Source organism: Myotis nattereri (assembly GCF_964212035.1).
Source record: "Myotis nattereri genome assembly, chromosome: 8".
In the NCBI taxonomy this organism is placed as follows: Eukaryota; Metazoa; Chordata; class Mammalia; order Chiroptera; family Vespertilionidae; genus Myotis; species Myotis nattereri.
Genome location: NC_138083.1, coordinates 92,843,348 through 92,867,954, shown reverse-complemented (window position 1 = coordinate 92,867,954; position 24,607 = coordinate 92,843,348). Strand labels below are relative to the sequence as shown.

At 41.0% G+C, this 24,607-nt stretch overlaps 1 protein-coding gene across 1 annotated transcript in view; it reads left to right on the top strand.

Moving 5' to 3' along the window:
* TAF4B (TATA-box binding protein associated factor 4b) overlaps positions 1-24,607 on the top strand; it is a gene marked incomplete at its 5' end in the record, with an annotated part of 58,655 nt that overhangs the window by 14,168 nt on the left and 19,880 nt on the right. The window contains 4 exons of the mRNA XM_081097439.1: positions 2,976-3,084; positions 3,974-4,079; positions 8,966-9,135; positions 14,010-14,140. Coding sequence (XP_080953565.1) covers positions 2,976-3,084; positions 3,974-4,079; positions 8,966-9,135; positions 14,010-14,140 — 516 coding nt within the window. The remainder of the gene's footprint in view (positions 1-2,975; positions 3,085-3,973; positions 4,080-8,965; positions 9,136-14,009; positions 14,141-24,607) is intronic.

Genomic DNA, 24,607 nt, shown 5'->3' with positions numbered 1-24,607 from the left:
AGTACCATTTCCTTCCTTCCTCTCTTCCTTACTTTGTAAATTTCAACCATTCAGAAAATTGGCAAGACTAGTAAAGTGAGCCCCTGTGATCCCTGGGCCACGCTGGACCAGTTGTTAACGTTTTACCGCATTTGCTTTGTGCTCCCTCGCTCTGCTGGCACACTAACTACAGAACACACACACATGTGCACGTCATTTTTTTCTGAACCATTTGAGAGGTGGGAATCATGACACTGCACCTCTACACTGTGTATCCCTTAAGGAGAAGTCTCTTTGTTTTTTGTTTTTTCTAATCCTCACCTGAGGATACTTTTTCCATTGATTTTTAGAGAGAGTGGGGGCGGGGAGAGAAAGAGAGAGACATCGATGTGAGAGAGGCACATTGATTGGTTGCCTCCTGCTCCTCCTGCGCTCTCTCTCTCTCTCTCTCTCTCTATAAATCTCTTACATATTTTCACTCATTATTTTCCTTTTTTTACAAATGTGCAGGAGAATGCTGCACATGCTGCCCCAAGTGTCATGGTCGTTATGATGAGCAATAATGGGGACCCAAGATTGTGTGTCCCAGCTCAAATTTGGTGATACATATAAATATCCCATATCATCATGTATTCTGTGTGTGTGTGTGTGTGTGCATGTGCACACACACACATGTATTTGAACTGACACCTTTGCCTCCTGCCATTGGCATGAACTTGACCCTGATTAGTCTGTGGGCCAGGCCACGCACAGCACCAGATGCAGGTTGCCACTGAGGCTCACCTTCCCAAGCTGGTTCTGTGCAAGGTATTACAATCAGCATCGGGTCCCCCCAGGGGTCCCAGACTGCGAGAGAGCACAGGATGGGCTAAGGGACATGGAGTCTATTCTCAGAATGATGGAAGTTGAATTATTCCAATTTTGTATTTTTTCTCTAGGGGCATTAGTTCCTATTTGGAGTTTCCTGTGAGTTACTTTTATTTAGTGATTGATACACACTAGATTTTATATTTTATTTACAATAAAAATTAAAATACAGAATAAATTGTACTTCCAAATTCTGTTCAGAAGTCTGTCTCCTGGCACATTTATATTAGCCATAAATGAATTTAAGGACTTAAAATAGTTCATTGTCAGTAGCTGGCTCAAATACATGTTGACTATTTTTCTTCTTTGAGGTAGGGAAAAAAAAAGGAACTTCTATTGTACTTTTTTCCTTCTTTGAAGCTAAAAATAAGGCCCTGCTATTATTACCTTAACTTTGCTTCCTTTGTCCCCAACACTCACCCTTTGGATTTCTTGAACTGTTTATTTTGGAGGATGCCTTTAGTATTGTCATTTTGCAGGTATTTTTTTTTAAACCGGCCCATTAAAAGTCTATCTTTTGGAGATGTACTAGTTTTTTGAAATACTTATCCTATATCAGGGGTGGGCAAACTTTTTGACTCAAGGGACACAATGGTTTTTTTTTTTAAATATATTTTATTGATTTTTTACAGAGAGGAAGGGAGAGAGATAGAGAGTTAGAAACATCGATGAGAGAGAAACATCGATCAGCTGCCTCCTGCACATCTCCCACTGGGGATATGCCTGCAACCCAGGTACATGCCCTTGACCGGAATTGAACCTGGGACCTTTCAGTCCGCAGGCCGACGCTCCATCCACTGAGCCAAACCGGTTTTGGCTACAATGGGTTCTTAAACTGGACCGGAGGGCCGGAACAAAAGCATGGATGGAGTGTTTGTGTGAACTAATATAAATTCAAAGTAAACATCATTACATAAAAGGGTACAGTCTATTTTTTTTTTTTTTAGTTTTATTCATTTCAAACGGGCCGGATCTGGCCTGTGGGCCGTAGTTTGCCCACGGCTGTCCTATACCATAAAAGCCTAACATGCTAAGTGTCTGGTCGACTGGTCGACTGTCCAATCAATTAAAGCATCAAAGTGTAATATGCTAATGATATGCCAAGGCTGCTCAACTGCTTGCTATGATGTGCACTGACCACCAGGGGGAGCAGACGCTCCGACTGGTAGGTGAGGTTGCTGCTAGGGTCCAGCCAATTGGGACTGAACGAGATGGGCCAGACACAGTCTGGAGCCCTTCCGTGTTCCCTCCGCAGCTAGCCAGCCTCCCCTGCATCTCTCCCCTGCCCCGATCATGCACCGGTGGGGTCCCTCGGCCTGGCCTTTGCTCTCTCCTAATCCGGGACACCTCGGGGGATGTCGGAGAGCCGGTTTCAACCCGATCCCGCAGGCCAGGCCGAGGAACCCCCACTGGTGCACGAATTCATGCACTGGGCCTCTAGTAGATAGATAAACAATTATATCTAGGGGTGCTTTAAAATCATTGGGGATGGTAGCGAAGTGGGTGGAGATATACAGGAAACAGTGTTGGTAAAGAATTAATCATCGTTGAAGCTGGGTAATAATGGCATAGGTCAGTGATTGGCAAACTCATTAGTCAACAGAGCCAAATATCAACAGTACTTCTTCAAAATAGACTCGCCCAGGCCGAAAACCAACTTCTGCGCATGGGCCACGAAGTTTCAATCGCACTGTACGTGCGCCTGCACGTGGTATTTTGTGGAAGAGCCACACTCAAGGGATCAAAGAGCCGCATGTGGCTCGCAAGCCGCAGTTTGCTGACCACGGGCATAGGTGGTTTCATCTTATTTCTTCTGCCTTTGTATATATTTGAAATTTTCCATGATAAAGTTAAAAAATGAAAATATGGCACATATGGAGGTTTAAATTGGGCAATATGTAATGTAAATTTGAGCTCCACTCTAAGAAGCAATATAATGTGTGAGATCGTCATGTTTTTCAGTTTTGAACAAGATAATTTTGCCACATACAGATTTAGGTTTAAGTAGGCATTCTTATTGTGCTATGATCAGGTGTATTTACCGCTGGGTGAGCACAGTTGGCTGTTCTCTTGTTATAACTGGAGCGGGTTTGCTTGAATGACTATAATGACGGTTCTCATTGTTTCAGGTAGTCCAGCAGCCTTCAGGGTGCATTTCCAGACAAGTGGGTACACTCCCCCCTTCCTCAGCACTGACGCTTCAGAAGAAGATGCCAGTGAGCACTGCAGCAACTTCCGGTCAGCCACCTCCAGCCAGACTCTGACCCATCACACTGGGTTTGAAACAGCACGGGGTTTTGTACTCTCTTTTAATGTTCTGTTCATTAAGAGACGAGAGATGTGGTCTTTTATGCTGGGGCCGGAGAGAGAAGACTGAAAGATAACTGTGGTACATCCCTGTACCTACAGAGCCACTTTCTAAGGGGATATGTTGTTTTAGAGTAAAAGAAGCAGCTATTCACAGTATTTGTAATCAGATACATGAGTCCAGTAGTAAATAAGTTCTTTTTAAAATATATATATTTTATTGATTTTTTACAGAGAGGAAAGGAGAGGGATAAAGAGTTAGAAACATCAATGAGAGAGAAACATCGATCAGCTGCCTCTTGCACACCCCCTCTTGGGGATGTGCCCGCAACCAAGGTACATGCCCTTGACCGGAATCGAACCCGGGACTCTTCAGTCCGCAGGCCGACGCTATATCCACTGAGCCAAACTGGTTAGGGCAGTACTTTTTTGACTTAGAAAATTTTCTGTAGCCTTTTCTTTTTAAAATGTGCTTCTTTCTTTCTTTGTCAATTAGTCTTGCGCATAAAATTTAGAGGTTTTATTTTTTAAAATCTACCATAGAAATGATATATCATTAACATGTTTCTGTCACTTTTTCTGCATACTATTTTTATAGTGCTGGTAATTCTGTAGATAATTTGAAGGCTGGAGGTCTTGATTTTAGTGAATGATTCCGCGTGCAGGCAATAAATTCATTGCCATGTTTGAATTTAAACATATTTTAGGGCAGTTTGAGGTTTTCTTTGATTATTCTTTGTTATTAAAAGCTGTTCTGAATTTTTCATCATGTAGCGTGATTGCCTATTTAAAAGCATCCTTTCTTTCTTTGTTTTTGTAGCTTCCATCCTAAAGCAGACTACCCTGCCAGGAAATAAAATTCTGCCTCTTCAAGTATCTTCTATTCGGAAAGATAAAATAAAGGAGAATGGAGCGACGTCCTTGAGGTAAAGAAAATAAATAGTTAAAACTTGATTTGGATTAAGGAAGTAACTTTTAAAAAAAAGAAAAGAGATGACAGATAATACTTTTAATAATAAATATGTTTATGCATTAAAAAAATGGAACAGAACTGAGTATAATTTATAAACAATAAAGTGCTGATACCTTTTCGACAATGTCTGTGCACGCGACACTGGAATGCACAGATTTTAAGTGTACATCTTAATGAATTTTGACAAACATATATACTGGGGTAATCATAATTCAGATCAAGATGCAGAACATATCCATCGCTTTTATGCTCCTTTAAAATCAATATCCCAATCCCTGCCTCCTACAGCCACTATTTTTATATCTATCACCATGGGTCATTTTTGTCTATTCTTAAACTTCACATAAATGAAAAATTACAGTATCTGCTCTTTTGCATCTGAATTTTTTTTATGCAGTGTGTTTTTGAAGTTCATATCCTATGTCATTATGAATATTAGAAAATTGTTCTTTGCATTGGGGAGAACTATTTGTTGTATGAATAAATCCTTTTTCTTGTTAATGAACATTGGGTTGTTTTCAGTTTTTAACAATTATATATGAAGCCACTATTAATATTTACGTACAGATTTTTGTATGAACATAGTTTCTCATTTCTCTCTAGTAAATATGTGGGAGTATGATGGCTGGGTCATTACATATGTGTGTCTTTAACTACAGAAGGTCCTGGATTTCTGGATTTACTACAATTCATCTTCATGATTTTTTGACTTTCTAGTGGCTTGAAAACGATATGCATTCACTAGAAACAGTACTTTGAATCTTGAATTGCTACTGTTTCCTGGGCTAGCGCTTTACGCCTCTCGCAGGGAGCGGGGTGGCAGCAGCGAGGTGATTTCGCCCAGCTGCAGGCTACTGTAAGTGTTCCGAGCGAGTAAGGTGCTGAGGCCAAGCTTGTAGGTTCAATAGGTTCGCTGTTTTCAATGCATTTACGACTTAAAATATATTCAAATTCCTGGGGCTTAAGTCCAGGAGCACCTGTACTTAAACTATCAAACTGTTTACCACAGGGACCATCCCATTTATATTCCCACCAGCAATAATGAGAGGCCAGTCGCTCTCCACGTCAGATTATTTTAGGTTATTTATGTAGAGCAGTGGTTCTCAACCTTGGCTGCACATTAGGATCACCTGGGAATCTTTTTGAAATACTGATCTCTGGGCCTCATCCTCCGGAAATTCTGTTTCTTTGTTACTAATGTTGTGGCCCCACCCCATCACAAAGAAACAGAATTTCCAGAGGATGAGGCCCAGAGATCAGGATTTTAAAAAGATTCCTGGGTGATCCTAATGTGCAGCCAAGGTTGAGAACCACTGGTGTAGATGATGTGATCAGGAGTAAGATTAGAATTTTGGGTTGCCTTTTCTCTCTCTCTTTTCAGCAGTTTAAAAATGTCTTTCTGGTGTTTTCTGCTATCCATGTATGTGTTCGCTTTCACAGATAAAACATGTATAGAAAAGTTACCCTGCTTTTTTTAAAAAATATATGTATTTCTTTATTGATTTCAGAGAGGAAGGGACAGGGAGAGAGAAACATCAGTGATAAGAGGGAATCATTGATTGGCTGCCTCCTGCATGCCCCCTACTGGAGAATCCAGTCTGCAACCCGGGCATGTGCCCTTGGCCGGAATCAAACCTGAGGCCTTTCATTCCGCAGGCCGACGCTCTATCCATTGAGCTAAACTGGCTAGGGCGTTACCCTGCTTTAAACTACAGGGAAAGAGCAACACCTTTGGAACTCCAGTGACTTCAAACATTGGATGATCAAGTATTCAGTATTAAAAACTATTATGAAATGGTTAAAAATAAAATGTGGAATCACAAAAATGAGCAAGTAATAATTACCTATTAAGAAATGAATACAAACATTTGAAAAAGAGCCAAATAAGACCTTGAGAAGTGAAAAATGGAATTGTTGAATCTAAAACCTTATTGGCTAGTAAATTGGATGAACCCTGAGGGCCCAAGTCCAGTTTGCTCTACTGCAGGGAGGACTGATGGCTGTTTCTTGCAGCAAACAGGGGTGACTGTTGATTGGGACCACGTGAGCCTTTTTCTAGGGAACCTGACTTAGCCAGTTTCTCCACTGTGACAGGCCCAGCGCTGGGGCTGCCGCAGGCATGCGCTCGGAGGCAGTTCTGCCTTTATAGCGTGCTCATTGCTTATTTTTACTGACACGCAACACTGGAATGAAAATGTCTTATGCTGGTCTAGTTGTAATGTGTAATTTCTCCTTCGTAAATCTAGTCACTTACTGCCTGAGGCAAAAGTGTCACCATTCGTATTTTCATTGGGAAATTTCTAGCTTATTACTTTTGCTGAGTTCTTATTGTTTTTTAGATTCATATACTTCCGTGAGTGTGTAATTATTTGTTGTACATGGAAATATTTACTCTTTGGCTTAACTTGTCACTGTTTTTCGTGTCTTTTGTTATATGAAGGTTTTGTCACAGTATTTGATTCCTCGATGGCTTTTGAATTTGATCTATTCTAAGAAATCCATCCCTATCCACAGCTCATAGTGATGTGGTCCTATAACTTTTTCAAGATATCTGTACACACACACACACACACCTCACATATGCACACATGCCCTTTTATCTTAAGTAATTCTTGATTTTTATCTTTGTAAATGTCTCATGCTATAAATTCTTTGTAACTGACTCAGTCATTTGCCATTTTTCCGCTTATGTTCTGAAATGTAAACTGTAGAATTTCATTTTAGTTCTATGTTTTTGTTTTATGTCTATGTTAATATTTTTGCATTTTCAATTATTACCACTTCAGTATTTGTTTTTATATCTGATAGAGCATGTTTTTTCGCTTTATCCCTTCTTAAATCAAAGATACCTTGATTTTCCTTGTTATTTTTCTATTGCACATGAATTTTAGAAACATGACAGTTCTATGAAAATTTTGTATTGAGATGATGTGATTACATTAATTTGGGGGAGAATTGACTATTTTATGAATTCTAATTATAAATGTTAGACTCCAGTGAGGTTGTAGATAACAGAAAAACTAAAAAGCAGTGGCATAAGCAGGACAGAAGATAGTCTCTCAGTCGGGTAGGGGGGAGGTAGGGAGACCGTTGTGTGTGTAATGGCCCGGGGATCCTAGTTTGCATTCGCTCTGTTCTTCAGCATACTGGTTGTGTCCCGCACACATGTCAGATGTGATAGGTCCTGGACTCTGTCTCCCGTCTTCATGGGCCTGGGCCTTCGTAGTACAGTTTTAACGCTGATATCTTTGCTTTTTGCGCTCAGCTACAGTTTTCCATTATATAATGCTTTCCAGTAATTTGAGTCATGTGGTTGTATACACAGCTTAGAGCAGTGATGGTGAACCTATGACACGTGTGTCGGAGCTGACACGCGAACTCATTTTTTTGGTTGATTTTTCTTTGTTAAATGGCATTTAAATATATAAAATAAATATCAAAAATATAAGTCTTTGTTTTACTATGGTTGCAAATATCAAAAAATTTCTATATGTGACACAGCACCAGAGTTAAGTTAGGGTTTTTCAAAATGCTGACACGCCGAGCTCAAAAGTCGCCATCACTGGCTTAGAGTGATGTCTTTTTATTTAAGTTTGCTTCCTTGGCTATGTAACATCAATATCACTTCAGTTATTGTTGAAATGTTGACTCTTGTTAGTAAGGAGGAAGTATTCTTGTGGCATTAACTCTTGTCTTGACTTAACTGGATGAGGTGTAATAACAGTGATATCTGCCTACATTTTCAAAACTACTTGCTTAACTGACAATGTTTTGGTTTGTGATTTTTCCACTTAGAAAATCCTGTTTTCTATTCTGCTCAGTATACCCGAATGAGTAGTGGTAGCACTATCCTTCTTAAACACCTGAGGGTGCCAGAGATTCATGTTTCACTCACTACTTCAGCATTCGAAGTGACAAACATTATACGTCCTCTGCATGTTTGTACAGTTAGGCCTGTTTAAACTGACTGGCTATTGGATGATAATTAGGAATTATTGTTGATTTTTGGAAAATGTAATAATGCTTTATGGTTAAGTATTTTTAGAGTCTTTATATTTTAGAGAAAAGTAATAAAATGCTTGTGGATGAATAATGCATATATATTACTTCTGTTAGTGGAGGTCTTTGAACAGCTAGGAGTTTAATGTGATTTTTGAAACTTTTCTTTAAAAGCCACTTTGAGAAAATAATATAGGATGGTTACATGTTATTTGCATAGATAGTATTACTCCAACTTTAATGTCCATTTTTTCATACTGCAGGAATCAGATTCTCTAGTGTAGACTAACCATATGTTCTACCTTGCTTCAAATGGAATTCATTGTTTTGCTGTTGTATGTTTGGTCGTGTGTTTTAACCTTTTGGTTTCAGAATAGCTAGTCAAGAAAGCCTCTTCTCCAGGGTCTGATGTAGGTACAGACTTTTGAGGACTGAGTCATTTCTGCTGCCCCACAGTGGACAGGGGAGTGCACTGGGGAACGTGGTGGGCTTTTAATCATCTTGGGTGAAAACAAGTCTGTCTTTCCTTGTGTAGAGGGTTTGTGGATAAGGTCGTGTAAATTCCAATTCCTCTTGATGCATCTCCTTTACTAAACCAAGAGCAGGGGAGATGGGCGCTAGAAGACAAAGTTGTGTCTGGTTTATTTTCCTGATGGTATATGTACACAATGGGTAGAGTTACCAATTAATTTGAAAGGCTTACGGGGAAGGACACCATTCTTCAGTTCTCTTGCTCTGGGGAACTGAGGAAAGTGTCTTTTGAGGTCTCTTAGATCATTCATACATATAAACACCACCACTGCCTCTACCTCAAAGCTGGATCTTCCTCTTTCTTATTAGGGATGAAGATGACATCAACGATGTGACTTTCATGGCCGGGGTCAACCTCAATGAGGAAAATGCCCGCATCTTAGCAACAAACTCTGAACTGGTTGGCACGCTCATTCAGTCGTGTGAAGATGAGCCATTTCTCTTCATTGGCGCTCTGCAGAGGAGAATTTTAGACATTGGTAAGTGCCTGCTTACGATGTTGACCTGATAGGACTGCTTGTTCCAGGGACAGTGATACCAGGAAATGGCCTTGGTTGGTCTTCCTGGAACTCTGAGGCTTACATAGATTTCATAAGTGCTATAGAAAGAAGTATTTTATTTTAAAAATAGAAAGCTAATATTTTATTCATACTTCTTTTTTTAAAATATATTTTATTGATTTTTTACAGAGAGGAAGGGAGAGAGATAGAGAGTTAGAAACATCGATGAGAGAGAAACATTGATCAGCTGCCTTCTGCACATCTCCTACTGGGGATGTGCCCGCAACTGAGATACACGCCCTTGACCGGAATCGAACCTGGGACCTTCAGTCCGCAGGCCGACGCTCTATCCACTGAGCCAAACCGGTTTCGGCTTATTCATATTTCTTAATATTTTTATATAAATATCTGTATACTAGAGGCCCGATGCATGAAATTTGTGCAAGAGTAGGCCCTCGCAGCCCTGGCTTCATCCGGAAGGTTGTCTAGACAGCCATTCCACTGTTCGGCTCTTCAGTCAATTTGCATATTACGCTTTTATAGATATAGAAACCTAAGCGACTGGCCAACCATCTGGTAACTGTGACACACGCTGACCACCAGGGGGCAGACGTTCAACGCAGGAGTGGAAACCGCAGGCATGGAAACATGAAACAGACTGATGAATCTCAGAGGGAATGGGGGAGGACGGGAAGAGATTAACCAAAGATCTATGCATGCTAGAGGCCCGGTGCATGGTGGAGTCCCCCGGTGCCCTACAGGGATCGTGCCAAAACTGTCTCTGCGACATCCCCTGAAGGGCCCGGGGTTGCGAGAGGGTGCAGGCCAGGCCAAAGGACCCCACCGCCACGAATCCGTGCACCGGGCCTCTAGTGTGCATATAATATACTTTCTTTCTGTCCTTCTTCCTTCATTGGTCTTTAGGCCTATATGCGTACACATGTACACTTAGGTTACAAGTTTGTGTTTATGAAAGAAATAGCTATTCAGAGTGATTCCCCTTTTTCTTATCTTCAGCCCTGAAATGCAAACCCTCCCTTGCTTTAAAAGAACTAATTTAGAATCTTAGGGTTCTTTCTAGGCCCAGTAGGTTGTTAGGTGGCTACATTACCTGAAAGGAAATTAAAGAGAACGTAGCTTTTTTTTCCGGAGTGAAAAAGCTTTTCTGTTGTTTAATAACAAACTTGCGTTCGTTCATGTGAAAGGCTGCAGTCTCCTCAGATTAACTGGGAAAAGAGACAGACTGGCGAGGTATTGTGCAAGTGATGCACCTGTTCCTTGTGTGCTGACCCTGGGGCTTGCTGGAGCGCAGGTCTCCTTCACCCGCGTCGAATTTGGGGCCAGTACCAGTGCCTTTGAGCAGGGATCTTCCCATTTTATATTGAAGGTCGAACAGAAATAGGAAGGTTTCTGATTTTTTTATATCCCCCCGGTATATTTAAGGACTACAAAGTGCATCACTCTCACGTATTTTACTTTACAAAATACTCAATAAAGACATGTTTGAGCGCCTACTCTATGCTATTACTACTTTTTTATCTCTGATTTAAGTTGAGTACATATCATCTTTCTTTCATCATGCAAAGCTAGCATTTGCAAGTAGTCCGAAGGATAGAAGTTCAGAAGCGTTGACTGTTTGTTTTCTGTTTGCTTGTGTGTTGTTTGACTTCTCTCCCTCTCTCTCTCCAAGTTTCCTTCTGTCCATATGCATTCTGTATTGCACAGGAGCCAGCTCTTTAATTTTGGAACAAGCCCAAGCACTATATTTTTCTGTGACAGCTTGGGAAATTTCCTGGTACTTGAACTCCTGGTATTTGTAGCCGTATAATTATCTCAAGCTTTGGTAGCATGTAAGTAGGTAATTTTGTCAGTTCCTTGCCCCTCTTACATATTTTATTTCTAGCTTGATTTGAACATTGATTATATGGTAGGAAAATTTTTAGCACTGGAAGAGCATTTTTTAATCTTTTTGGACAGGGATGGGCGATTGTTTTTTGCAAGGGCCAGATAACAAATATTTGCCACTTTGTTAGCCATGTGGTCTGAGTCCCAGCTGCTCCCCTCTGCTGTTACCGCACAAGCAGCTCACACCGTGTATAAGCAATAGGCACAGTTGTGTTCCCGTCACATTGTGTAAACTAACTGAGTAGAGACCACGTTCAGTTTGCAGCCTCTGTTTTCAAGGAAAATTCTGGGGACAACTATTGGGATTTTCAGTTCTTGATGAAACACAAACTGTCATTTAACACGATGAGAAATTGCTAACTTCTTACTTCTGAATTTTCCTAAGCTTGAAAAAAATTGACCATAGAGTGGATGGAGTTATGTTATTTTTGGGAATGTTTTCCATTTCTAGTAAAATTCCCTTTTTACTGAACAGGTTAAAAACTCTAAGATCATTCCTTAGTAACAGAAAATATAAATTTACCCCTAAAATTTTGGAAGAAGATTTTTCTACTTAAATATGTTAGAGTAAGCATGCCAGTGTTTTCTCTGCTTGGTATCTACGTAAACTAACTCGCACAGACCTCTGTAAATCACCTAGCAAGCTTGCAGACACCAACTAGATCTCCTAATCAGTTATGTGGACTTTAACAAAGTGTTTTATTTCACAGTGGGGATTTTTCTTACAGTATTAACTTCGTCATTTTTAAAATAGGTTTAGTGAAGATATTTAAACATTTGATTGTTCATGAAATCCTGATATTGTTTAAAAATCCAGCCCTGTTTATTTTTAATATTTGAAAAGTGTATCTTTCCATAGGATGACTGACTGTTTTGTAAATACATGTAAAATTTTCAAAGATCCCCTTCTAAACTAAATATTTTAAAATGTTCATCGTCTTAGTTTAAGCCTGAGCTGGCATGTCACTCCCTGTCCTCCGTGTGGAGCTGTAGCTCAGTCACGGGTGTGAAGTCCCGTCCCTTCTGCAGAATGTCCCGCTGCCTGTTAATGCTGATGCTGTTGGTGGACTTGACTTTGTGCTGTGGTTTCCCCTCTTGAGTCTAAAGTTGGTGATGAATTCAGTGTGTTAGAAAGCAGTAACGTACATTTTGAAGGTTTGGCGTAGGAGAAGCTGAATAATTTTTTTGATCAGTACAAAAGTTTATTTAACAAAAGTTGAATGTGAAAATGGACAGGACTCTATGTTGTAGTAAAGCAGGTGCTGTGAAGAGGGAACATGTGGAAGCAGTTGATTTCTCTGGTGACTACAGCCATTCTTTTTTTTTTTTAATCTTTATTGTTCAGATTATTACAGATGTTTCTCTTTCCCCCCCTCCCATAGCTCCCTTACAGCCATTCTTTATGCTCGTTCCAAGGGTTCTATCATGATGGCACTATTTCCTCGTATCACCACCACTCCAGTATTGTTCTTTGCCCACCAGTTGCCTTTCCACACATATCCATCACAAGATTCATCAAATCCCGCAATATTCCTTGGACATGTCTGTGACCCTTTAATTTCCATGGTAACTTCTCGTCCATAAGTTTCTTTAACTCGGGAGGGTGAGCTTTGCCCATGGTGCCCAAGCGAGCTCAGAGGCGCCTCCAGACGGAATTTGTGGCCTTCGGTGCTCCCGCTGGATAATTTTTTAAATCTTCCTATCTGGTTTATTATAGTCCACATTTTGAATTAAAGTTTAACACTGATTATGGAATAATGTCAAAGAATGCATTTAAGATTTGTTGGCTTTTAATTAAAGTTTGTTTTTACTGTACTCATTCACACTATTTCAGATAGAGTGCAAAATCAAATTAATATTTTAAAATTTCTGTGTATAGGCATATGTTAAAAACAAACACAACAGTCCTGGCTGGTTTGGCTCAGTGGTTGGAGTGTTGCCCTTAGACTGAAGGACCGTGGGTTCGAGTCCTACCTCTGTTGCAAGCTCCATCCCCAGCCTAGTTTGGGGTGTGTGCGGGAGGCAATCAATTGATGTCTCTCTCTCTCTCTCTCTCTTTCTCTCTCTCTCTCTCTCTCTCTCCCCTCTCTCCTCCTCCTCCCTTCTACTCTCTCTAAAAATCAATGAGGGAAAAATATCCTTGGGTGAGGATTAAAAAACAAACACAGCAACACTATTAAAAGCACATTTAAATTCCACTACCTAATTACTTATATCTTTAGATTTAGGTCTCTGTTGATAGGTGGTTTCACCAAGCTGGAGAATTACTATTTAAATAGTGATAAGGTTGACTTGTAAATGAACTTCTGCCTTTGGGTATGTTTTCCTAAGAGTTTCTTTCTAGTTAGTAAGAGGAAGAGTGAAAGTCTGGTTTCAGAGTAGGAAGGAGAGACAGTGAAAGAGAAGTGATTCAAATGGATGGATGGAATGAGGAGACTTTGAACCCATTTTGAATGTCAGCAGATTGGTAATGGACAAAAGGAGTATAGGTATGTCTGTAGACAAGGCATTAACAGAAATTCACAATCTGAATTCATTGAAATGCCAGAAATTGTTAGCAGTGTCAAATAGGACTAAGTGTAATGTTCTATTTTTTTCATTACTAAAATTAACAGAATACAGCACTGATTTCTGCAGTTACCATTTTTCTCCCTGAATGCTAGGCTTGATTTGTGTTCTTATTAACTTTGTCCTATAAATGACCTTGCAAGGAGAGTGATCCTAGAGGCTAAGCGAAACAATGTCTATATTTTCTGAGGCTTCAGGCTAGGTTTTATTAATATAATGTCTAAGATCTTTGAAGTTGTGACTTTACCAGGAAAATCATAATCTCCAAACCTTTATTCATAATGGGTCTGACTTCCAGGGGGAACAGAATACCTGCTGTGCTAATTATTTCCATTATCAGCCTCCACCAAAACACATCCTGGGTTCCTCTGCTTGCACAGGTAGAAAGCACGACATCACGGAACTGAGCTCCGAGGCCATGAGTTTGATCTCCCAGGCAACACAGGAGCGACTGCGCGGCCTCCTGGAAAAGCTGACGACCATTGCTCGGCATCGAATGACAGCCTACAAGGTAAAGGAAATCGCTCGAGCAGCCGAGGCTCTTCTGGCCTCTTTGTCATGTTCACAGTCGTTTTTTTGGTATGGATTTGTATTCTAAGTATATTTGTAAAGAAAATGATTGAGACATACTTTATGTTGGTAGAAAATTAAAATCACATTCCTAATTTGCCTTCCTTAATTCGCTTACGTGACAAACAAAGTTTAAAATGGAGTTTAAAATGGTGTCCAGAGCTTCAGTGCCCGTGTAAGTTGGCATCCGCATCTGCTCTGGCCCAGGCTTCTCCTCCTCAGCTTGTGAGGGGGAGGAGATGGTTAGAATGGAGCACTGTGTGGCTCCACCCTCGTCAGGGGTCTGTGCTCTGCTCACACCCCGTCCCCCTCAGTCAGTCACATCATTGCCTCGGTGCTAATCCTGGTGCCACTCGTTCTCGTCTTGACTGCTTTCACACCGAAAACAGCTGAGGACAAGGATAGCCTGTCTGCCCTAATGGTGTGGACCACATCACTGGCCACCGTCAAGATGAAAGCCCTTGATTGATTTGAATGACGGTACTCGGGGAGAGGTGAGGGGTGAAAAGAAAAAGGATAAAGATCACGCTTTCCCCTGATGTCAGAATGTTTACACCTCGGTTTTATACAACATGGGGTGTGGGTAGCCTCATGTGGTTTTGAGTTTGCAAGAATGGTCATGTGATGCTGTCCTCGCCTTACGTTCAAAGACGCCAGGGCGGCATTGGCCCCTGGCACATCCCTGGAGGAATCGTCGTATTTTCTCTCCTTTCTGCTTCATTTAGAACCTTGGAAGGGCTATTTATGTAGTTGCTGAGGTCCTCACTTGTATAAATCCTTGTCAGAATTTGTTGGACTGACTTAAAAATATGTGATGAGAAGAAGAAAAAGCTTTAAAAAACCCAATATCAGTATTTCTTGGATATGTTTCTAGACTTTGTTTCTTCTAGGGCATATAATTATTCATAGCATTCTCTTATCATCCTTTTTATTTCTGTAAGATCAGTAATGATCTGCCCTAACTGGTTTAGCTTAGTGAATAGAGCGTCGGCCTGCAGACTGAAGGGACCCAGGTTCAATTCCGGTCAAGGGCATGGACCTTGGTTGCAAGCACATTCCCAGTGGGGGGTGTGCAGGAGGCGGCTGATCGATGTTTCTCTCTCATTGATGTTTCTAACTCTCTATCCCTCTCCCTTCTTCTCTATAAAAAATCAATAAAATATATTTTAAAAAGAAAAGATCAGTAATGATCCTACTTTAATTTTTATTTTAGTTCTTTAAGCGGTAAAAGCAAATTACTGATATATAAGATTTTCCTTTTTAAATGTAGGCATTTACTGCTCTAAATTTCCCTCAGAGCAGTGCTTTCACTACATAAATAAGTTTTTATACATTGTGTTTTTGTTTTCATTCCTCTTTATTTTCTAATTTCCCTTGAGATTTCTTTGATTCATTCATTGGTTGATTAAGAGTGGCAATTTTTCACAGGTGTTTTAGAGTTTGTTGTTTAATTTCCACATTTTTGTGAAATTTCCATTTTCCTTCGTATTCTTGATTTCCAGCTTCATTTTCTGTGGTCAGAGAAGATTCTTTGTCTGATTTAATCATTTTAAATTTATTGAGATTTGTTTTGTGGCCTAGCTTATGGTCTCTCTTGGAGAACGTTCCATGTGCCCTTGAGAAAAATATAGATTCTGCTGTTGCTGGGTGGAGTGTTTGTGTGTGTCTGCTAGATCTAGTTCATTGTGCTATGTTCTCCATTTCCTTATTTGTCTTATGTCTAGATATTCTACCCATTATTCAAAGGGATCAATTGAAGAATTCAGGTATTATTATTGAACTATATCACTTTTTAGTTCTGTCAATGTTTGCTTCATATATTTGGCCACTTTAATTTGTATATCTTCTTTTTGAATCCTCACCTGAAGATATTTTTTCCATTGATTTTCTTTTTTTTTTGAGATAGTGGAAGGGAAGGAAAAGAGGTGGAGAGAGAAGACACATACACACACACACACACACACACACCCACCCCAATTGGTTGTCTCCTGTATGCACCCCGACTGGGATCTGGGGTCAAACCTGCAATCCAGGTATGTGCCCTTGATCGGAATCGAACCTATGACCCTTCAGGGCAAAGGCCCTGGTGTGTATGTTTTCTTGATGAATGGACTCTTTTGTCATTATATGTAGTAGCTTATCTCTTTTAACCATTTCTGACTGAAAGTCTATCTTGCCTGATATTAATATAACCACCCCTGTTTTCTTTTGGTTGTTTTTCACATGGAATATCTTTTTTCATCTTTCACTTTCAACCTTTTATGTGCTTTCATCTAAAGTGAATCTCTTATAGACAGCATATAGTTGGATTATGTTTTTTTATCCATTCTGCCAGTCTCTACCTTTTGATTGGCTAGTTTAATCCATTTACATTTAAAGTAATTACTGATAAGGAAGAATTGCTATTTCACTATTTTCTGTCTCATTTCCTCTGTTACTGCCTTTTTTGTGTGTTTAATTGATCTATTGTTTGTGTACTTCTCATTCCCTGTGTGTGTGTGTGTGTGTGTGTGTGTGTGTGTGTATTTTATAACTATAATTTTCTTTTTCATCCTCACCTGAGGATATGTTTGATTTTAGAGTGAGAGGAAGGGAGAGAGAGTGAGAGAGAGAAAAGGAACACTGATGAGAAAGAGAAACATTGACCAGCTGCCTCCTGCACATGCGCTGACTGAAACCTGACTAGGAATAGAACCCACAGCCTTTCAGTTTATGGGACAATGTTCCAAACCATTGAGCCACACCAACTAGAGGGTGTGTGTGTGTTTGTGTGTGTGTGTATTTTTTTAATAAATATATTTTATTTTATTTTATTTTATTTTATTTTTTTACAGAGAGTAAGGGAGAGGGATAGAGAGTTAGAAACATTGATGAGAGAGAAACATCGATCAGCTGCCTCCTGCACACCCCCTACTGAGTATGTACCTGCAACCAGGGTACATGCCCTTGACAGGAATCGAACTTGGGACTGAGCCAAACCAGTTAGGGCTGTGGATATATTTTTAAAAATCCTCGTTCAAGAAGTGAGGATATTTTTCCCATTGATTTTTTTTTTTTGAGTGGAAGGGAGGGGGGCGTATGAAAGAGGAGAGAGAAACATCCATGTGAGAGAGACATCCATTGGTTGCCTCTTGCATGAGCCCCAGCTGAGGTTGCAACCCTACCCTTGACTGAATAGAACCCAGTGACCCTCCAGGGGGCTGGCTGACACTCTTAACCACTGAGCCAGGGCTGCATATATTTAGAATCATAACTTTTCAAACTTGGATTCTCCCCTATTCCTGCCTCCATCACCCTGTTGGTTGAGAGGTACATAGTGCACTTTTGCTTACGATGGGCAGTTTCTATACAAAATGTAACATGTACAGTTTAGTGTGGAATAGAATTTTCCAGGTAGAGCTGACTATTCTGAGTTGTCTGCAGAGCTCTATTGTGTACAGCTTTCAGATGGAATTCTTCTGTTGTATGTCAGTAGCATGTGTTCCACGGATTTGGTTACCCTTTACAAAATGATAGTTTCTGCCTCATCTGGACACTCCCTGAATAACTTAGCGTGAAGCTCATACCTTCTTAGCCTTCTGTGTCTACTGCCTGTCCTGAGTGATTTTCCCCCCACCTTCCTCCACACTCGCTCCTTCCTTAATACAGTCAGTGCCCCTGTCTGAATTTGTGCACATGGAAAGGCAGCCACATTATCCTTTAACGAGAAATGATCATCATTTAGTTATATTTGGGTCTACTGCAAGATTATTTTGGCCTGGCGGGGATGGTTCAGTGGTTGAGCATCGTCCCACACACTAGGACAGTGATGGCGAACCTATGACACGCATGTCAGAGCTGACACGCGAACTCATTGTTTTGGTTGATTTTTCTTTGTTAAATGGCATTTAAGTATATAAAATATAAAAAATATAAGTCTTTGTTTTACTATGTTTGCAAATATAAAAAAAAATTTCTATATGTGACACGGCACCAGAATTAAGTTAGGGTTTTTCAAAATGCTGACGCGCCAAGTTCAAAAGGTTCTCCATCACTGCCCTAGGAGGTCACAGTTCGATTCTCGTCAGGGCACATGCCTGGGCTGTGAGCTGGATCCCCAGTAGGGGGCATGCAGGAGGCAGCCTATCAATCAATGTTTCTCTCTCATCTATGTTTCTATCTCTTTCCCTCTCTGAAATCAATAAAAACATTTTCAAAACTTATACTTATTTTCAGACTTTGATTGTAATAATCTTTGTGTCAGAGCATTGGCCCTGTCTTTATATTTCAGTTCATCCCTGAAAGGATATATTTTTTTTATCTGTACAGTGTGGGAAATTTTACTCCATGAATTTTTTTTTCAGCACAGCAGTTTTCATATCTTTATTTGAAAAGAGCATAAAATAGAATTTGATAGCACATGGTGGAGACTCATTTACTCTAATGCAAATCATTATTTATCTAAAAAGAAATATTTCAGAAAACTCCATACTGTTCTCCACAGTGGCTGCACCAATCTGCATTCCCACCCGCAGTGCACGAGTGTTACTTTTTCTCCGCATCCTTGCCAGCACTTGTCGTTTGTTTATTTGTTGATTGCAGCCATTCTGACAGGTGTGAGAAGGTACCTCATTGTCCTTTTGATTTGCACCTCTCGGATGATGAGTGACTTTGAGCATATTTTCATGTCTCTTGACCTTCTGTATGTCCTTACTCCATGAATTTCACAAAAGCTAGCTACTTTTTTTAAAAAAAAAAAATGTTTTATTGATTTTTTACAGAGAGGAAGGGAGAGGGATAGAGAGTTTAGAAACATCGATGAGAGAGAAACACTGATCAGCTGCCTCCTGCACACTCCCCACTGGAGATGTGCCCACAACCAAGGTACATGCCCTTGACCGGAATCGAACCTGGGACCCTTGAGTCCGCAGGCCACCGCTCTATCCACTGAGCCAAACCGGTTAGGGCAAGCTACTTTTATTAAAAGCAAAATTCCCCCCCCCCCATTTCAAATCCATCTGCTTTTGATAACCTTTCACCTGGTGAGATATAATTCTCTAATCAATCACAGTCCATAGACTGAGATTTCAGTGAGGAAGTAGAAAGTGGCGTCCAGTACAAAGCTTTTGATCTGTCTGCCAGGTGTTTTCCTGAGGAAGAAAGATGACAGCTCGCATGTCCGCAGCTGTAAGGGGGCTTCAGTGCTTCCAGTTGAAAGGAACTGTAGTCTTCCCTTACCTGGGATTCACTGACGATGTTAGCATTTGGTCTAGGTCAGTGGTTCCCAACCTTCTTTTGGCCACGCCACACCTAAGCATCTCTAAAACCCTGATGCCCCCCCCCCCCACTCCCCCCGTGACATGAAATTCTTATTATTCAAAAAGTGAGCTCCTATTCACATGGAGGAAGCCTAAAAGGCCATTGACTTGGTCTAAACAATTTTCCAAAGAACATGGAATCCATGAAAGAGAAAAATAAAAGAACAAAAGGACAGTTGAAGTGCTGAGGAAGACATCACTAGGAAATGGTTAAAAGAATAATAATACATGAATTGATATGAAAAATAGCAAATAAAGTTTCAAAACAGAACTGAAATGCATAGATATGTTTATATACTGTATATGAGGCCCCTAGAACCATAAGAAATACAAAATATTCACTGTTAATAATTCATCCTTGGATTGCCCCCCTTAAAAATTACATTGCCCCCCAGTGGGGCATGTGCCCCACGTTGGGAACCACTGGTCTAGTTCCTTGTATTTTTATTGTTAAACCATACCTTGTGGTGCATGAAATCTTCAGTTAGGCCACTGGGTAGGCAGGAAGGAACAGGATGAGATTGGGGTACTGTCACTGAAATAAGGTCAGGTACTCAGTAGGAGAGGAGAACGTACTCACTTGTTTTGTATGTGGAAGAGAATAGTAAGGGTGCATTCATGAAGCCAGAGGTGGCTTTATAAAGTCGGGGGAGAAGAGGAACCTCAGCGTGGGAGTGAGGTTGGGTTAAAGTTTAGAAAGTCTATGTCCCTTTTTAATTTACTGTTTGTTGTCTTTGTAAACTATCTCGTGTAGCTGAACACAGAAATTGTAAAGATGAAGTATTTAAGAAACCACTGGTTATTATGTTTATATCTCTATGGTTGGCCTATAATGTATTCCATATTCTATCTTGTATTATTTAACTTAGAAAGCAATTGAGAATTCTTTTTGTTATTATATGTGAAGTAAAATAAGTAGCACTAATACAGCTTTGTTCGTTATACTATGCAATACTCTGTGATCTAGTGCAATACCAACAATAAAATTTAATTTAAAAAGAATCTTGGGCCGAAACCGGTTTCGCTCAGTGGATAGAGCATCGGCCTGCGGATTGAAAGGTCCCAGGTTCGATTCCGGTCAAGGGCATGTAACTGGGTTGCGGGCACATCCCCAGTGGGAGATGTGCAGGAGGCGGCTGATCGATGTTTCTCTCTCATCGATGTTTCTAACTATCTCTCTACCTTCCTCTCTGTAAAAAATCAATAAAATATATTTAAAAAAGAATCTTGGACATAGGAAATCTTTCAGTGCCAGTTTATTGGATCAGCCATAAGCATGGGGTAAAAAAAGCTGGGAGTGGTGCTGTACCCATGGTTTACAAGCCAGACTGGCTGTTGGACTGAATGTTTTCCAGTTGCACAGTCTCCTTGGTCCCTCTCCTGTAGCTTGATGTCTGAATCATTAGGCGAATGGAGGCAAGGTGTCTCACATATTGATGGGAAATTGCCCTCCACCACAAGTATGCACACTCATCCATGCATTAGAGGGGAGGGGTAGGTCGTCGGATCAGATGAAGAAAATAACAAAGTATTTAGATTGAAAAGCACGGTTTTATACTCTAAAATATCGTAAATTTTATCATTTTATGGATCAATTAAGACATAATTATTCTTCTGTTATGGATCTTATTTATAAAGTGTACTAGAGGCATGGTACACAAATTTGTGCAAGGGTGAGGTCCCTCGGGGTGGCCTGTGGGGATCGGGCCCCAGGCTCCCAGCCCCAGCTTGCAGCCCTGCAGCCCTGCCTGGCAGCCCACTGTGGCCTGGTGCCACCCCCTCACCTGCTCCACCATCCTGCCTGCGGGGCAATTGGTCGGGGGCCCCCTGCCCCTGATGGTTGCTGTCTGCGGGGCTATTGGTAGGGCGATCGGGTCCCCACTTGCAACCACCTTGGACTGGCACCGGCCGCTCACCTGCTCTACCATCCAACCACGGTCCCGCTCTTGGGGCCCATTGGGGCCGACAGCACCTCCACTGCTGCCCACTGCCAGTACTGCGTCGCCAATGCCTGCCATGTTCCACGCCGCCCCCTGGTGGTCAGCACGCATCATATCGAGCGGTCGAACTCCCAGTTGAACAATTTGCATATTAGGCTTTTATTATTTAGGATTATATAGGATACTTAATTTCTTTTAACGTAGGTCTGCCCAAGTTCATAGTTGAAGGCAAGCATGTCAAACTCAAAAGCAAAATGGGTCAAATAAACAAGGCTTAAGTTTATGTGGGCTGCAAAAAAAACACACGAAAGCTTCAATTTCCATAGAAACGTAGGTTTATTTCGATAGAGACATGCTGAATACAAAAGGATGAAATAAGTGAGTAATTGTTAACAAAATAAAAGAATATATTAGTAAAAAATTAATATTTTTTTCTTTTTTTTCCCCGTTTTTTTTTTATTAGTTAAATCTTTATTGTTCAGATTATTACATTAGTTCCTCTTTTTTTCCCCCATAACTCCCCTCCACCTAGTTCCCACCCCACCCTCCGCCTTCACTCCCCACTGTCTTCATCCATAGGTGCACGATTTTTGTCCAGTCTCTTCCCACATCCCCCTCCCCCCCCCCCCAAGAATAGTCATTCCACTCTCTTTCTATGCCGCTGATTCTATTATAATCACCAGTTCATTCTGTTCATCAGATTATTCACTTGATTTTCAGATTCACTTGTTGATAGATGTGTATTTGTTGTTCATAATTTGTATCTTTACCTTTTTCTTCTTCCTCTTCTTAAAGGATACCTTTCAGCATTTCATCTAATACTGGTTTGGTGGTGATGAACTCCTTTAGCTTTTTCTTATCTGTGAAGCTCTTTATCTGACCTTCAATTCTGAATGATAGCTTTGCTGGATAAAGTAATCTTGGTTGTAGGTTGTTGCTATTCATCACTTTGAATATTTCTTGCCACTCCCTTCTGGCCTGCAAAGTTTCTGTTGAGAAATCAGCTGACAGTCGTATGGGTATTCCCTTGTAGGTAACTGAGTTTCTTTCTCTTGCTGCTTTGAAGAATCTCTCTTTGTCTTTTGCTCTTGGCATTTTAATGATGATGTGTCTTGGTGTGGTCCCCTTTGGATTCCTTTTGTTTGGGATTCTCTGCGCTTCTTGGACTTGTAAGTCTATTTCTTTCACCAGGTAGGGGAAGTTTTCTGTCATTATTTCTTCAAATAGGTTTTCAATATCTTGCTCTCTCTCTTCTTCTGGCACCCCTATAATTCTGATGTTGGTACGCTTGAAGCTGTCCCAGAGGCTCATTACACTATCTTCGTATTTTTGGCTTCTTTTTTCATTTTGCTTTTCCAGTTGGGTGTTTTTTGCTTCTTCGTATTTCAAATCATTGACTTGATTCTTGCGATCCAGTAGTCTGCTGCTGGGAGTCTGTATAATATTCTTTATTTCAGTCAGTGTATGCTTAATTTCTCATTGGTCCTTTATCATAACCTCGAGGGTCTCATTAGATTTCTTGTAGGTCTCATTAAGTTTATCTGCAGTTTCTAGAAAATTCTTGAAAAACCTTAAAAGTGTGGTTTTGAACTCTATATCCAGTAGTTTGCTTTCCTCCATTTCTGTCATTTGTGTCCTGTTTCTTTGTCTCTGCATTTTTTATGCTTCCCTGTGTTGATAAAGTGGTTTTCTGTGCTAAGTTTCCACTAAGGCACAGTGGCTCAGCCTCCCCAATTACCTGAGGTGGACACTCTTGGTGCACCCCTTTGTGGTCTTTGTGCACAGTCTAGTTGTAGTTAAGTCTTGATTGTTGTAGGTATCACTGAGAGGAATTGACCTCCAGGCCAATTGGCTGTGAGAATCAGCTGTGTCTGCAGTGGGAGAACTTCTGTGCTGGAGACACCCCTCCAGGCCAAGACTTGCTTCAGTGGGGCTTTGGTGCTCACTGAGTCTGCCCGCTGAGTGTGTCCTTTATGGTTCCACGGAGCTGCAAACTGGATGGGCCCACTCAGACCTCTGGGTACATTGGCTCCTGGATCTCTAGGGAGGTGCTAATCTAGCCTTTGCCTGAGGCTACCCAGCAGGAGCCTCCCTGCAGGGCTTGGGTGGGGCAGGTCCCACGGGATCAACAGGGCGGGGCTATTAGTTATGGCTGCTCTCAGAGGCTCCACTTCTCAGTGTCCTGGCAATCGCTGCAAGCCCCTCCGAGAGAAAGCTGCTGTCGAGTTCCGACCAATGCCATACAGTCCCGCTTCTCCCATATGAGTCTGGGTCCCCTGGAACTGGAGCTCAGAGCCTGAGACTCCCTCCCGATTGGAAATGACAACCGTGCCCTCAGCCGCCAGCCTGCTCCGTGTGCGCCTCTGTACCTTAGTATTTTACTTCCGCACCACACCTCCTCTGAGTCTCGGTATGCTTTTCTCTTTCCTTCTAGTTATAGAATTTCCACTCAGCCAGCCTTCCTGTGGTTCTGGATGATGTCTGTTCCGTCTTTCAATTGTATTTTTGAAGTCGTTATTCGAGGCAGCAAACTCCGGTGTTTACCTATGCCGCCATCTTGTTTTCTCCCCAGTATTTTTTTCTTGAACATTTACTTACCAGACACTGGATAACCGCACATATTAATAAGCGTAGTGCATAGGAACCAATTTTTCTTGTTGTCCGAAAGCGGAATATTTCCTGTTGCGCACACCAAACAAGTCAGTCCAAGACTAATGACGTGGCCATTCGCTGCAAGTATTAGTGGAGAGAAATGGTGCGCCTGTGACTCAGGCATGAAAGTGAAATGAATGCAACAGGATTGTAGTAATCAGTCATTAGGGAGCATTGTAGTTCGTTATTAATAATTATGTACAACAGGATATTGTAAAAATCAAGTCACTAAATTTTTATTAAAATGTTTCTTACGTACCATTACATTGGCTGGGCCACAAAAATATTTGTAGTGGGTGCATGGGGCCAGTGGGCCACGAGTTAGACATGCTTGGCTTAAGGGAATCCTTAAAACGGTTTACGATCTGAATGTTCGCCATCTTATCTCATGCTGTTAGTCTGGTGGAAATTGTATTCACTTGAGAAGGTCAGAGCGATCCAACAATGGAAACAAGAGTGATAACTTCCACCTTTGGTCTATTTTTCAGTGAAGCAGTTGTTTTGTTTTTATCCTTCACA